The sequence below is a fragment of the Myxine glutinosa genome, chromosome 12 (assembly GCF_964187855.1).
Source record: "Myxine glutinosa chromosome 12, kmMyxGlut1.1, whole genome shotgun sequence".
NCBI lineage: Eukaryota > Metazoa > Chordata > Myxini > Myxiniformes > Myxinidae > Myxine > Myxine glutinosa.
The window spans coordinates 2,750,401-2,767,336 of NC_136272.1; the positions used below are offsets into that span (position 1 = coordinate 2,750,401).

Genomic DNA, 16,936 nt, shown 5'->3' on the forward strand with positions numbered 1-16,936 from the left:
CCGTTGAACATCCATACCCGAAGGTGTGATTTCCCAGTCGCCTCTTGAGGACACTTTTGCCTATCTTTGGCAGTGTGACTGTCAACCGAGCGGGATTCTGGTCTCGATACAACATCGTTCTGAAGATCACTGAAGCGTGGATCGACTTTGGTTTGAAGCTGGGACAGAGACATTGGGAATGTTATTTTCGCTCACTTGGAGCACAGTGAGTTATATTGTACGAAACTGATGGTACCATCATAGGAATGATATATTGGTTGTACAATGTACAATTGATTAATATTGTTATTGTACTGTTATTCTCGTGTGACCTTAATACAATACTTGTTTGTTGGTAACAATTGGTGTGGTTTCACCATTGATCTTTGACATACAGAATAACACATCTTTCTGCCGTGACTCCTCTCGGGGCTCAGAGGTAGACCGTGACCGGGGTTTGGGGAGGAGCACGTCATAATATCTTGAGCTTTTGATACAGTCTGGCATCCTGCCTTGCTCTCCAAACTGTCTACCAAAGGAATCCAGGCCAGCTCCACTCTTGGACTCCTGACTTCCTCCACTCTCGTAGTCAACATGTGGCTCTCAACAGAACTCTTTCATCTTCTCTCTCTGTTAAGGCCAGAGTACCCCAAGGTAGTGTCCTCGGCCCCATCTTATTCCTAATCTTCATCAATGATCTCTCTGACTCTTTGGAAAATCCCTTTTATCTCTTTGCTGACTCCACTGCTATTAAGCTGTTCTATACACCTTACCATGGTGTGCGTTTAAAACATGGGAATTCCCTCCCATCCCAACATTCCCAACCCTCCCATTTACTTTCTTAACAATCCTCTCCAAGAAGTTGTGTCGCTCAAGCTTTTGGGTCTCATTATCTCAAGCTAACTCTGAGGGCCTTTCACTTACTCACCGCAGGCAGGTTGGTGGTCTTTCTGTCTTTTACCGACTCCTCTCCGGCCTTGCTCCCCCAGCTCTCTCTGGGCACTGTCCCCCAAATATTCCTGCAGGATGCACAAGATCTGCCAGCAACCCTCTTCTGGTGAAACTGCCAAAATCAAGACTCTCTATTCACCTTCACTCTTTCATTCCTCTTTTCTCCCGCCTCTGGAACAAACTCCCACACTCTCTTCAATCCATCTTCTCCCTCCAGGTCTTCAAAAACAGCTGTTCACCACCATCTTTTGTCTTCCCCCATCCAAAACCTAGATCTTTTCTACCCCTGTTAAAACACCCCAAATCCGCCTCTTTAAATCCCCAAATTCTTTCCTGAAATTCCTAGAAGTGTTCATTTGCTTTGTACTGTGTACCCCTCCCTCCTCCCTCAGCCCTCCCCCTTCCACAGATCTACTGACGTCCTTGTTCTCTTCTGTTGTGCTTGTAAGCTTCCCTCTCTCCCCCCTCTTGTCTCCCGCTCCCTTCATTGCATGTTTTATGTGTCTGTGCATGTTTTCATGTTCAATGTGTTAGCTCTTACACGAGCCGAGATTCTGTATAAAAAAAAAAAAACCCTCGACCTTGTCATCCCTCATCTTTCTGACAGGCAGGCAGCAGCCTTGTACCTCTCCTCAGACGTTGACAAAATCACAAATAGGCAAACACTTGGAATATGTCTTTCAATCCTGAGCAATCCCACACACTCACTCTGTCTATCCGAAATGGCTGGATGGCAAATCCTCCCGTCTACTTTCTTAACAACCCTCTCAAAGATCATTCCGTCATTCAAACTCTTGGGTCTCACTCTCAGCCATAATCTCTCTTGGGCAAGTCACATTTCAAAGTTGGCTTCCAAAGCCAGACTGAGCATTCTCCATCATGCAAAATCGTTTCTTGCTACACCCGAGCTCCTATCCACGTACAAGGCTTTCATCCGTAACTTGATGGAGAAATGCTCTCCCATTTGGGCTGCCTCTCCTGACTCGTATCTTGCTTGGCTTGACTCCGTGGAAACCAAGGCTGTGAAAATAATTGGAACCTCTTGCGATGAAGCTGAGTCTATGGACCTATCACTTCACCATAGCCAACAGGTTGATGGTCTCTGTCTTCTTCTGCCTCATATCTGGTATTGCATCCTCTGCCCTCTCTGTGCTCTGTCTCCCCCTCTCCCCTCCCCCCCCCCCCCCCATGTATCTCCAGGATGTACACGGTCCACCAGCAAACCCCTCCCAGTGAAACTGCCTAAACCCAGAACTACTACTCACCTCCACTCATTTATTCCTCGTTTTTCCCCCCTATGGAACCACCTTCCACTCTCTCTTCAATCTCATTCTTCCCTCCAGGTCTCCAAGAAAGCTGTTCACCACCATCACAAGTCATCCCATCCAAAACAACGATCTTTTCAACACCCATTAAACCATCCCGCCCCTCTCAAAACTTTGCTTACGTATTGTTACGGCCCTGGGTTCCCGGGATCTACTATGAGGGGAAGTGCTTCGGTTTCTCCCAGACACGGATAATTCCGCATCCTGTGTGGGTTGATAGGCATCTGCGAATGCCAATTAGTCGACCGAATCCCTCTTGGGTCCTCTATCTAAATACCATTTACCTGGGGTGACGGGCTTTCAAATATGGGTTTTGCATCCTCGGTGCATACTGATCTTATTACAGTTAGAAGCAACCGAGCGAAACTGCCGTACGCACCAGATATGGACTAGAGCCATTTAGTTTGGGTAGAACGTCCTGCCTACTCTAGTACCTAACAAGAGGGTGTTTATTTACAAGCTTGGGGGGATTTTCTTGTTGACACGTGTGTATAAATTCACACTATATTATGGACGAGGCGGATTTATGGAAAAAGGCCATGCATAAGCTTCTAGGTGCATTTTGGGGTAAAAGTTGTAAAGTTAAAGTAAATGAGCTGCATGTATATTCATGATATATAAATGCTTGTTCAAAGAAATTGTCCAAAAATGGAAATTTGGCGGCCATTTTGTTTATGCAAATTAGAAGGTGAAAAACTCAAAATTCGGCTTAGGAACCTGGTTAATCGAATTCAGCATACCCTAATTATGTTTAAAAGTGAGGTTCCCAAGTTTTACCCAAAAATGCACCTGACATTCACATTTCTCAGAAATCCGTCTAGTACTCTAGTCCATTAGTACACTGAGGCATATTAATGGTCAAGTCAGGCTAATCCAAATTTGCTTTCACCAACTTACTCATTCCAATTTTTTTTTGTTCTTCGACACAGTTTAAGGCTCATGAATGAGCTGTAACAAAAATTGCACAAACACGTGTCGACAAACATGAGATAACACGAGACTTGATTTCAGACAAACGCACCGACTGAGCTTGGGTGAAGTAACGGCACTTCCAGAATACTCTGGGTGCCAGTGACACCATTTTTATGATGGATGTCGCTTTTCTTCTCCGCATTCAGCCGAGTAATTAAGGAGAAATTTCCTCTTCCCCACGAATGCCAACCTGTGCTCTTTCACCGATTCTGAGCATCAAGCAAAGAAGAAACAGTACCGATTTTGAAGTCCTCTACCAGGGTTGGATTGAACCTTAAACCTGCCAGACTCAGAGCGGATGCTCTAATCCTGGGGTTCTTAACCTGGGGTATCCATACCGCTTGGGGGTATGGGGATCAAAATCTGGGGGTATGGGACTCGTAATAAATTATAATGAATGATCGTTTTAAGGCCATTTTCCCCCGTTAGAGTGGGGGTTAGCCTTGCGGACCCCATTATAATCATGGCTCCCTGTTTGAGGCAATGTTTTTATGGCCGGATTACAATGCATGATTGACATGACAATGAGACAATTTACATAGCGATTAGGGCGGGTCATAGTTCACACTGAGCCAATGTGCTGTCACGTAATGTAGGCCCTACATTACGTGAGATTGTAGGCCATTAGGACATCAGGTGAAGAACCGAATATACGGCAATTACGACCTCATTCTCAATTTGATTCTGGTGAAAACATTTGCAAAACAAGTGAGTAGTAAGCCCACTTATCTGAAGATATCCAAAGTTTTCAAAGTATATTTAAATATAAATAGGGCATTCACATTCATTATAATGCAATAACATAAATGGGGCGGCCGGATATCCGTGTCCGTAAACACCCAGTCCGTGAAAATTGATTGAGCTGCGAAAGTTGATTGATTGGGTACGTTGAAGTAGTATAGTGTGAGGAATTTCTTAATCTTCTGTACATCTCTTACTGTTGTTTTCGGTGTGAGTGGCCAATACTTTATTTCACGTTTTATCTTCTGTGGCGTTTGTTAATTGTTTTCTTATTATTCTTCTACAGATGTGTTGCAAGATGTCGTCTGTCAAAATACGGAATTGGAATGATGACTATGTTCGCTTTGGCTTCACCTGTGTGAAAGAAGGAGATGGAATTGATAACCCCCAATGCATGCTTTGCAATTTGGTAATGAGCAATGGAAATTTGAAGCCATCAGGACTCCTCCAAAGCAAACACAGGGATCATGTTTACACCTCCATTGATGCTTTCAAGGTGAAAAGACTTCGTTATGATCAGAAAGGAACTCTTTCATCGCATGGGTTTGTTCCCACTGGGAAGCCTCTTCTAGAAGTCTCCTACAAAGTTTCTACATGATTGTCAAGGAAAAGAAGCCCCACACAATCGGAGAAAGCCTAGTGAAGCCCTGTGCATTGGAGATGGTTAAAATCGTGCTGGGAGAGGATGCTGTGAAGCGATTGAGTCAGGTGTCCTTGTCCAACGACACTGTACACCAGAGAATTGGAGACATGAGTCAGGACATAGCAACACAAGTTGTCAGCGAGATTAAAAACAGTCCTGCAAAAATTAGCATGCAGCTCTGTGAATCGACTGCTGTTTCAAACCACTGTCAATTGCTCGTATTCGTCCGCTACGTTCATGAAATGAAACTCAAGGAAGAATTTTTATTATGCGAATGACTCGAAACAACAACTAAAGGAGTGGATGTGTTCAAGTTGATCGAACTGTTCTTTGATCACCATGCGTTAACATGGGATTTGTTTGGGTCTATTTGCACGGACGGAGCTCCTGCCATGATTGGCAAGAAATCTGGGTTCGTCGCTCTGGTCAAGGAGAAAGCTCCACATGTGTTGACCACACACTGTGTTCTACATTGCGAAGCCTTGGCGTCCAAAACGTTGTCAAAGAAACTGAACGAAGTGATGGTAATAGTCATGCAGACAGTCAACTTTATTTGTGGATGGGCATTAAATCATCGACTATTTCAAAAAATTTGTGATGATATTGGGGCGGAACATTGTGTTTTACTGTACCACACAGAGGTACGTTGGCTATCTCGTGGTCGTGTTTTCGCACGTGTCGTGGAACTTCGGGAAGAAATTCTCGAATTCCTCAGGCATCAACAATCCCCTCTTGCGAACAGTTTTGAAGATTAGCATTTTATTGTTGGCATGGGATATTTGGCCGATATTTTCGGTCACCTCAAAGACTTGAACATGTCGATGCAGGGAAGGGATGTGGACATTATTCAAGCCAGGGGAAAGTTAGTGGCATTCACGAAGAAATTACCTATTTGGAGTCGCCGTGTTGGCAAACTTTCCAATCCTTGGCGATATCATTATTGATGGAGAAGATGAAAAGGTATTGCCTGGGGAAATACTTCAAGAAGTCAAGGACCATTTGAAAGTTCTAAGTATCAATTTTGAGGGTTACTTCTCAGATATTGATGATCTTAGCACGGAATCCGTTTGGATCCAGAACCCTTTCTCGTTTGATATTTCTACGATGAGTGACAACGATTTAGTGAAGGATGATTTGATCGAGTTCCAAGAAGATCAAAGAAAGAAAGCTGATTTCAGAAAGGCTGGGCTGGATTTTTAGCAGTTTTTGTGTGAGCAGATAGCAGCTTACCCTAGCTTGGCGAAGAGGGCAATGAATGTGTTGGTTCCCTTCACAACTACGTATCTCTGTGAAACCGGTTTCTCTGCATTATTGAACCTGAAATCAAAGTGGAGAAATCGAATTGATGTGTCCGATGATATGCGAGTGGCGTTGTCACGAACTGTGCCCCATTCCATATTCTGATTGCACGAAAACAGCAGCAACAATCTCACTAGATTAGTAAAACAGCTTGCATAAAACTTGCATGTTTTAGTTTAGTTTCATTTGTTTTGCTTCTTTGTGAACAAGCAAAGAAATAAATAGGCTTCCTGTTCTGTATAGAAATAAAAGAAATAAATCCTAATGATTTTCTTTCCTGTTCTGTTCCTAATTATCCATATGTAAAACTAAGCTATTGAGATATTTTGAAGTCACACTGGAACCTAATGGGACTGGTGATCAGAAGAGGATCCCCAAACGTGGCCCATTTTCTGGGTAATAAGTTACCAATTTTCATCCAAATAAATAGGCAATTAAAGTAAAAACACCCCTCAGAATGCACCACAGAGCACCGAGAAATCCAGAAAATTATAGGGGGACATGGCCCCAGTCCCCCCTAGCAATGCGCACCTTTGGTGCGCGTTGGTCAGTCAACAGTCTGGCGAAGGGGGTTTGGGGACATTGTGGGCAATCTGTTGGGGGTCTTGACAGGGAAAAAGGTTAAGAACCCCTGCTCTAATCATATATCATGAAGTCGGGTTATTGTGACACTAATGTCCCACTTGTCCCCTTTTGTAAATACATTCATTCATTGAATGTTTCTACTTTTTCAGTTTGTTTAGTTGTACAGTTTTAATTCCATTGATAACCTTTACGTGGATGAAGTATTATTTAACACATCTGTTTAATTGAAGTTCAATACTTATTTATTACAGCTGGTAATGTAATGATTTGTTTCACTTGTGCCAGAGCAGAGATTCAAAACCAGAAACGATATTAAAGGTATTGTTGCAACCCGACTTTTTTGGCAGAATGTGTTAGACCTGCATTGCTTTTTATTTTGAGTTTGTGTTTGCTGTTGTCAAATGCATCTTACCTTTTTATGTTTTGCAGGTGTCACTACTTTAAGCGTTTGCAAGGAAAAGCAAGCTAAACTTGATCAGCGAAAAACATTGCCTTCTCGTATCTTGGAAGACGCATCAAAAAGGAGCAAATCATCAAAATATTTGGGAGAGAAAAATGCACCATATATACCGACGACTGCATGTGGCGCTATAGATAGTTCTTTTGGTTCGTGCTCCATTAGCCCTATACTGAGTTCTGCAAATGTGGTGCAGTTTCCATGTGCAGCTAAAACTTATAGTACAATGGCAGATTCCAGCACGCCCAAATCCAGATATCCACCGTCTGAGCTGGCGGTGAAGCGGCGCAGATGCTTGCAAGGTGTGCGACTTTCAAATGAATTGCATTTCAATGAGCCTGAATCTGAACGGCAGTCACCGATGCCCAATGATCCTTTTGTGGACAGCAACCAGTACCATTTCTGTAATGCCATGGAAGGAGAGGAGGTGACCAAGGACAATGTTGATGCATTAGATTCGGAGTCTGAAAGCAAGGTAAAAGCAAACAGAGTGAAAACGACTGCCAGTTTTTCTGATGTAGAGGAGCAAATTTGGGTTCAGGAGTTTAATTCTACAGACCAGATGTCAGACTTGTCACTTTTAGAGGTCATTGATGGTTGCATACACAACGATCAAGAAGAAACTGGAGAAGCTTGTCATTCTTCAGCTGTTATTTTAAACCCTCCTAACTTAAGTGAAAAATCTCCAGTAGTGAGTGAAACATCTCTTTTTTCTCTGTATAAAATGAATGTTGAACAGAAATCTGGACTTGAAAATGTCAGTGATTTGCAGACTGCATCTGCTAATCCAATTGTAATATCTACAAAGGCTTTAAATAACAATAAAAACACATTTTCTGGCATAGAAAATGCCTGCTGTGATGAACTTGATGAAGTGAATCACAAGAGCAAGGAACCAGGTGTGCTTCCGAATTTACCAGACGATGTACACAAATTTGGAACCATAGGCGACAGTTTGCTCAGTGATGTAGTAGAAGATGCTGTTGATAAAGACCGTCGTTTTGTTTCACCTCATTGTTTCTCTGGATTTCAAACTGCTAACCAAAAGTGCATTACAGTATCCGCTGAAGCAATGACCAAGGCACAAAGCCTTATGCAGGATGTCATGAAAGACATTGATGAGCCTAATCTATTCAAAGTGCCATGTGACAGGAGCAAAATGTTTCCCTTGGCAAATGAGATGCCTACATCGACAGGAAGTCCTACCAGGGATGCATTTTTGTCTCTGTCAGATAAAATGCCAAAAATCTGGAACTCATCTATGGAAAGCAACAAACTTTCAAAGGGATTTCAGCCATTTAAGCGTCCATCATTGGTCAAGGATTTCCCTGGTGTTCATAGATCAGCACTTGATCTCTTCCAAGAGAGAAGGCCTGATGCAGAAAAAACAAATTGTATGCAGTTGCCATTGAGTAAAGAAAGATCCATATCCTGTGCGCATTTAGATAAAATGTTGATTAAGGATGATGTTACCACGTTTCCAAGTGGTTTCGAAACTGCATCTAAAAAGTCAATCAGTTTGTCTTTTTCCAGCCTTCAGAGGGCGAGGAAGATCCTCGGTGACATTGATGAAATTCCCTCACTTTGTAATCAGGTCGATCTTGGTCATGATGTTGATGTGAATAGTGGTTTTGAAGAACCTATGCATGATGAAAATGATAAAAAGCATCCATTAAATATTTCTCTTGAAAGAAGTAATGCACAGCATTCTGTCACTTTGGCAATTGATCAGTCGAGCGCGTTCCCCAGAGAAGAACTCACGGGTAGCCAGATGGAAGAGATTGAAGAAGCCATGAGTGCGTTAGAATCTTCGTACGGTCAATTCAAATCCAACCCTGGGAAACCAATTGTTGATTCCTTGGCCACTTTTTCAGATTGCCCACAGAGCGAAGGCCATTTGTCTGATGTGAAGTATCCTTCGGTCAGTACAACTTTTGATGCACGATGTAAAGATGCGAGTTTAATAAGGTTTTCAGTTCCAAAGGCTTTTGCCAAGTTTCCTACCTCCTTATCTCCGGCTGGTGGTAATTCGGTAAAGGTTTCAGAAACTGTATTTCCAAAAGTGAGTGAATCTTTTTCTCATGATTATTGTGAAGATGAAATGGAACCTCATTTGTACATGCAATCGATACCACAATTGGGTGACGACAAAGGTGAAAATGAACCGACTAGAAATGAAAATCCAGTTGTTAAACAAACTGTTATCACTGTTAGTGAAGTGCTTGGTGGGGGTAACGATATTTCTGAACATGAGGGAGAAGTCAAAAGTGCAATTTTGGAGGCAAATGTCTCAGCCATTCAATTACCAGTGTGCGATAGTTGTGAAAAGAGTGACATTGATGCAAACCAGTGCAAAAGTCAATGTGCTGAAGAAGAGTGTTCAAGAAATCCTGCACATTCTGCAACATATATTACTGATGATATGTCCAAAAAGGAGATTTCCACAAACTTGGCAAAAAGCAACGTCTTTATTCACGTCTCCAAACCTCTTCTTGCTAATGACCCTTCACTTCCTGTGAAGACAGAGCATTTTCCATCTATAGAGGTAAAATGGAAAGGTGCCTCCTGTTTCACAACTGCTGGTGGGAAAGCAGTCCGTGTTCAAAAATCTTCACTGCAGAGTGTCAAGCATATGTTCAGTAGTAGCCAAGTGGGTAGCAGTCTGGAGGACTTGCAGTTAATTCCAAATGCTGTTTCTTGTCAAGGCACATGTATCCAAAGTAAAGATGAGAACTCCAATGGTAACTGGATTGACGGCATGAAGTCCTCAGAAATAGAAAGTTGTGCTGTTGCCTTTCATACAGCAAGTGGGAAAAGTATTACTGTTTCAGATGAAGCTTTAAATACAGCACGAGGGCTTCTCCAGGAATCCATGTATTGTGAAGAGCAGGTAGATAGCCTTAAAAAGCTAGAACCGAAACATTTTCAATTGAAAGTCCCAAGTAAACAGGATTATGGTCTGGGGAAACCTGCAGGAAACGTAGATCTGAACATCTGCGAAGAGGGATTGCCAAACTCGACTGCTGAAAGTTATTTCCCCACCTTTAGTACAAGCAGAGGGGTCGATACAGGTGTATCTGCAGATTCACTGCAACATGCATGCAAATTACGAGAGAATTTGAATGAAGATGCAGAGAAAATTGAAACTGTCAAAAGTAGTTTGCCACAGAGTGTCATGCCCAGAATGGGAGAAAACGAGACCAATCTCTATCATGGGCTCTCAGATGACACTGGTGGAAGACATTCAAATGATAATGGCAATGAATTGATGGAAAGTTATTCACGAGAATTGGTGTTTAATCAGGCTCACGATGAGAGTTTGCAGGGTTTCCTGGATGATGAGTTCATTGTGCAAAACAATTCTCAAGAGATAACTGGGAATGTCAAAGTACACATTGAAGGCCGAAAAAGACGAAGATCATTTGAAGGTAAACATTTGTATTTTATCAACTACAAATTAATGGGTATGTTAACTACAATCAGATGTTTGGTGCTTTTCCTGTGTTCTCCCTTCATCTTAACATGATGGAGCTAATGCATATATATACGTATATATATATGTATATATATATATATATATATATATATATATATATATATATATATATATATATATATATATATATATGTATGTATGTATGTATGTATGTATGTATGTATGTATGTATGTATGTATGTATATATATATATATATATATATATATATATATATATATATATATATATATATATATATACACACACACACACACATATGAGCTGAAATACCCATTGTACACCTAGGGAAGTGTGTGTGTGTGTGTGTGTAGGGGGGGGGGGGGAGGCGGTGTAGGGGGGGGGGGGGGATCGGGAGAAATGTGGAATCGTTGGTGAGGGGAAGGGTAGTGGGGTGGGGAGATACCTGGTCAGCTAGGTTAACCTGAGGTTGGGGTGAGGATGGGAAGGGGTGGAGTTGTCAGGGTTGGGGTGATGGGACAGGGCAAGGTCAAAGCTATTAAACGAGCCTCAATCTTGTATACAAAAAAAGAAGAAGTACAAAACCATCCTGGAGGAATGGACACACTTGAGGCCAATTTAGAGTCCTGTAGGTCAGATGGTGTGGTCGGTGAATCGGAACACACGCACACGCGCACACATACAACTAAAACTAGTAAACCAGCTTTCTGAGGACATTCAAATGGAAATTGGACGAGACAAGTGCACCAGGTGCACATTTGTACTAGGTAAACCAACAAAAACAGACAACATAAAAATTGACCTTAAAACAACAATACAGCAGTTAGAAAACATACAAATACCTCGGAGTAGAAGAGGGACACCAAATATGTCACAATCAAATGCGCAAAACAATCGCCAAAGAATACCTATGTAGAACGAAGCTTATCCTGAAAACATACCTCTCCCCAAGAAACAAAATCAAAGCCATAAACCAGCTCACAGTACCAGTGTTTCAATATAGCTGCGGAATAATAAACTGGGCCCAATCAGAAATCAACAAGTTCGACATCAAAACCAGAAAACTCCTTACCATCCACAAAATGTTTTACAAAAACCAGTGCATCCCGAGAATGTACCTGCCGAGACTAGAGGGAGGGAGCGGCCTGATGGAACTCAACCAGGTGCACAGAGCGAAGTGTGTAGGACTAGCTGAGTATGTGAAATGCTCAACAGACTATTGGATGCAATTTGTAAACAAACATGAACACAACGAACCTGAAAAAGTATCCCTAACTCACCTTACAAACAATTTCCAAAAACAGGTGCGAATAGAAGATGCCACACAGGAAAATGAAACGGCAACAAATACAGCCACAACAATTGCAAAAAAGACAAAATAAATAAATAAAAAGAAATACCAAGAAATATACACCAACAACTGGGAAAATGACAAAAGGGCAGGAAAATGCAAAAAAGAATTGGACAGAGTGGGGATAGACAAAGAAAGATCATTGGAATGGTGAAGAAGAGGTCAGATCATGTTTGGTATGAATGAAAAGCTCTACGTGTGCACATTCTTTGTGCGTGTGAACTGTATTGGCTACTTTGAACCTAATTTTCTCCATTGTTTAAACGCAAATAGAATTGTCATTAAAATATCATAACCTCGTTAATTTTCATCCAATTAACATAATGTATATATATCAAATGAAAGAGAAAAGCATGGGGAATCGGATGATATCAAAATCTCAGTTTTGATTTTTGCCCCCAAGTGTCTGCTTTTGCCAGAGCCAGTCAAATATATATATAGAAAGAAGAGAAGAAAGGAAGAGGAGGGGCGAAAGGAAGAGGAGGCATGCACTGAGTGCATATGTGAAAGCAGTCAGTCAGGCAAAGCAAGGTGCACTAGGTGGGAAGGTGTGCAGGTGAGGATGTTGAAGTGGCAAGAGATTTGGAGGATGGAGCCAATATTGTTGAATTTCCTGTTGCGGGCAATATATGATGTGCTTCCGTCACCAGTAAACTTGAGATCGTGGGGGTTGTTGCAGGAGGAGAGATGTTATTTGTGTGGAGGTATGGGAACGGTGCAGCATGCACTGAGTGCATGTTCAGTAGCATTGGCAGCAGGACAATACAGGTGGCGACATGATCAGGTGCTGGCAGTGGTGGTGCAGATGGTGCAACAAGAGGTGCTGAGGTCGAGAGAGAGAAGAGTGGAGAAGGAGACTGATGGGGGAGAGGTGTGGTTTGTCAAGGAGGGCCAAGTGGTAAGAGGTGGAAAGAGGAGGAGGTGGAAAGCAAGAGGGCTGTCAGATGCTTGTGATTGGCAAGTGGTGGCAGACCTAAAGCCACAATTGGTATTCCCAGAGGAGATCTGTGTGACAAGGCTGTGGCCTGACATTGTCATTTGGTCAGGTGCAACAAGACAGGTCATCTTAGGGGAATTGTCTGTTCCTTGGGAAGAGAACATGGAGGAGGTGCACGAGAGGAAGAGAGCAAAGTACAGTGAGCTGGAGGCAGAGTGCCGGGAGAAGGGTTGGCGAGTTTCGTGTCAGCCATTTGAGGTGGGGTGTAGAGGGTATATTGGCAATTCCTTTTCTGCATTTCTTGCTCGGCTTGGAGTGTGTGGGACAGAAAGAAGGAGGATGTGTGACAAGGTGGCCCAGGTTGCCTTGAAAGGCTCATTTTGGATATGGAGGAAGTTTATGGAGGCACATCGAACAGTGTAGGTTGAGGTTACAGAATAGAAATGGAGGTGTGTGTGTGTGTGTGTGTGTGTGTGTGTGTGTGTGTGTGTGTGTTGCAGGGAGTGGGTCATGAGTGGGTGGTTTTGCATGAATGGTTTTGCATGTTTGCATGAGTGGTGCATGTTGGTAAGGGTAGGTGGTTGGTTGTGTGTGGTTTGCTTTTTTTTTTTTTTTGTTACTATTATTATTTCTTATTTTGTGTATGTGAGTGAGTGGGTGAGGGGTTGTGTTTTTGCATGAATGAATTTTTGCATGAGTGTGTGTGTTTTTGAGTGGTGTATGTTGTAAGGGTAGGTGGTTGGTTGGTGTTGTGTGTGGATGTGTGTGTATGAATGATCTGCTGTGTTTTGTTGGTGAGTGGTGAAGGGTATAAAGGTGTGTGTTTGAGTGTTCCACCATGTTTGTTTGGTACTGTGGATTCTGGATGTGGGGGTGTTGCTGTTGTAGTCTGCGTTCGCACTGGCTGGGGGTGGGGGTATGTATGCATCCAGGTGTAGTTGCTGCATGTGGATGTGTATGTGCCCCCGCTGGCCCACCTTAGCTGACCGTATCGAGGTTGAAGGGCTGAAACGGGATGATGCTGAGGACCTCGATTGAGGACCCAGTCAGTGTGGCACACTTGTGACCAGGTGTGTTTTGAACTTATATATATATGTATATATATATATATATATATATATATATATATATATATATATATATATATATATATATATATATATATATATATATATATATGTATGTATATATATATATATATATATATATATATATATATATATATATATATATATATATATATATATATATAAATGGTGATTATAAAGGGTTCTAAGGGGTAATTCTAATGAGTTCTAAAGGGTTCTAAGGGGTTTTGTTGATTTATAGGCCTTGCCTATTCCATATTAATAAATCTGCCAAACTGAAGTGCTTCCTTCGGACACAGGCGCGATTTTGTTTTTCTCACAAACAAACAAACAATACTTCTGTTTAATAGTTTCATGCAATAATGTGTCTTGTTGTCTTCTGTTTGTAGCTGAACAGCCTGATAAGCGAAAGCTGGTTTCTCAGTTTGAAAACGAGATTGTTCACTCCAAAGTTGCTCGACCGCCCTGCCTCAGTGACCCTAACCGTATGCTTCTTTTGTTTCCATTCCTCGTTATTTTATTTTGCAGCAAAACACAGGCATTAGTTTCACATTAACATTGCTGTTTTGGCAATAATGAAGCCTTGTATGAAAAGTATTTCTTATTTTTGTGACAGATGTGCTTGGAGATCGCTGCTGCAAACAAATCCACAGTTTTATTCTCAAACCATTTGCGACCAGTCCTTTCTCTGATACATGGTGGGGATTATATTATTGTGCTGAAAAGGATTGCGTGAAAATGATGTCAATAGTTTTTGGGACTTGCAAATGTTGCAGCAACTTGGCAGCACCTACTTTATTATTGGTAAAATGTCGGAATTTAACTCTATAATCATCCAAATATGTTCCCTTTCCTGAATGGAAAGACATGAGTAGGTTTGCTAAAATGGGGACTACGTTAAAATTGCAAAACTTCATTTGATGAACTACATTACATCATCGGTGACAATTAAATACATAACCAATAATTGTGACTTTGGCTTCTGAAAAGCTACTGAAATGAGCTCCTCATCCCACATCTTGGAGTGATGTTTTCTGTTGCATTTTTGTTTGTGTGTGAGAGAGCAGCAAGAAACAATGTTCTTTTCAGAATGCGCATGATGAAAATATATGTGAGCGGACAGGGAGATCGGAGAGCATATCGGAAGCTTCCCTGGGCCATGCAGGGCACCGGCGCAAAGCTTTTATTTCTCCATTTCATGTTACAAAACCAGACAATGCCTCCGATGATCCCACTGTCGGTGACAAATGCATTTCTGTGGGAAAAACCTCATTCTGGCCACCTTTTCCCTATGGTTTACCTGCTGATGATGCTGCGCAGGCATCTGCATCGCACGCACAATCAAGAGGGCACACCAATCTACAGAGCAATCTTTCTAGAAATGAGGTCACTCCAGATATTGCAAGGAAGACTCACCGTGCAGTTTACCACTTGGATACATTTCCTCTACAGCAGGATCATGACGACGATTGTTTTACAGGTACACTCTAGGTTCGGTTTAATAATGGATTGAATACCCATACGCAGTTATCTTGAAGGCATTTATCATTCATTTTCATTTTTCAAGAGTTTCATACCTTTGTCAACATTTGTCTTTTGCAAACAAATATCCTCAGATCCAAACATTTCCTTGTGTATACGTTTATGAAGTGTGATGTGCTTTTATTTGTCTGTAATATTGAGAAATCTGTTTCTGAAGCATTCTCCAGAGGCACCTCTTGAAGAAATCTCTCACGTTATTATACATCTCAAATTTTGCTTTTTTAATGCATTACGATGGACAATTCTCTGCCAGAATAAATAAATAAAAGCTCTTGGAGAGGAACGCAGGGGAGGGGAGGCAGGTGACTGCAGACCGGCTAGGAGGGAAATTATCTCACAGCAAGGAGAATACAGTAACTGCAGGTGCTTAAAATCAATTGAAAATTTTGTATTCGATTTCAAAATAAATGAAATTTATAAATGCTTAACTTTCAATGAGCAGTATAAATGGTGTCCATAAAGTTATTGTGCAACTTTGAACTTTTATAACCTTTTATGTACACATATTATAAACAAACTATAAATGGTACATGAAAGTATCATTTGCAAAGTTTTTGTTCAATACAGTTCAATTTTTTACGCTTCAACATAACCACCATCTTTCGTAATACATAGTTCAATCTGATTTTCCAACTTGTTGAAAAAATTCTCAAGTTGCTGTTGAGTAATTTCATGAATTACATTTGTGATCATAGCCCTACTAGATTCATCCAAATAATGAGTTTGTTTTGGTGAGCTAACAACAGTTTTACATAGCCCCATAAAATGTAGTTCAACAGGTCAGGCGAATGAGGTGGCCAAGCAATTGGTCCACGTCTACTGATTCACTTTTGTGGGAAGACATTCAAGAGCCGTCACATAGGTAGCGTCGTCTTGCTGGTACAAGATGATATGTGAAAGATGTAATCGTAGTTTGGGACAAACAAATTGTACAACATTGCAAAGTAATGTCCATCATTCACTGTTGCTTCTTCCAAAAAAAAAGACTTTATGAATTATGCTTCGATGTGCCACTTAGTTTGTTTCTATAATGTCTTTTTTTTTAATGTAGAATTCTCCAGGTACGGACTATGTAGTCCTCATCAAGGCCAGGCCCAAATAAAAGAGCTGCATTGATAGAAAAGTGAAGAAGGAGAGAATAGTCTAAGAGTTTTTGAGAAAGCAGAAAATCTGCTTTTTAAAAAGGGGAAGATCATAAGTGTTTGGAAAGACATGGGAAGGTAAAGAGTTCGAGAGTTTGGCAGTGGAGGGGAAGAAACAAACATCATAACGGCCCACTCTTGAGCTGCCAATGGCCACACAATAATCATAAGATGTAGTGGCTTGTCGAGTATTCCGTGGTCTCGCTAATGGCGGAGGTATACAGGCAGCAAGTTCTTGGGAGCAGAAACCGAATAAATATCTGTAGAAAAGAGAAAGGGAGCCAACTTTGCGACGTAATTTGAGCGGGTCAGGTTTTGAGGTCAGAATGACAGAGTTGATAAGTCAAATTACTTTTAATTAAATTCTGTCCAGTAAGTATGTGGAGCTAGAACCTCCCCAGATGTGAGAGCAGCACTCTCTATAAGGACGAATCAATCCTTTATATAGTTGAAGCAACTGTTGAGAGG

General features: G+C 41.5%; 1 protein-coding gene across 3 annotated transcripts in view; it reads left to right on the forward strand.

Annotated features, from left to right (window-relative positions):
- Window positions 1–16,936, forward strand: part of BRCA2 (BRCA2 DNA repair associated) — a 165,166-nt gene that overhangs the window by 50,163 nt on the left and 98,067 nt on the right. For all 3 annotated transcript variants that reach the window (XM_068133413.2, XM_078766408.1, XM_078766409.1), the window contains exons 7-10: window positions 6,925–10,380; window positions 14,174–14,269; window positions 14,401–14,482; window positions 14,852–15,264. In XM_068133413.2, the coding sequence (XP_067989514.2) occupies window positions 6,925–10,380; window positions 14,174–14,269; window positions 14,401–14,482; window positions 14,852–15,264 (4,047 nt within the window). The remainder of the gene's footprint in view (window positions 1–6,924; window positions 10,381–14,173; window positions 14,270–14,400; window positions 14,483–14,851; window positions 15,265–16,936) is intronic.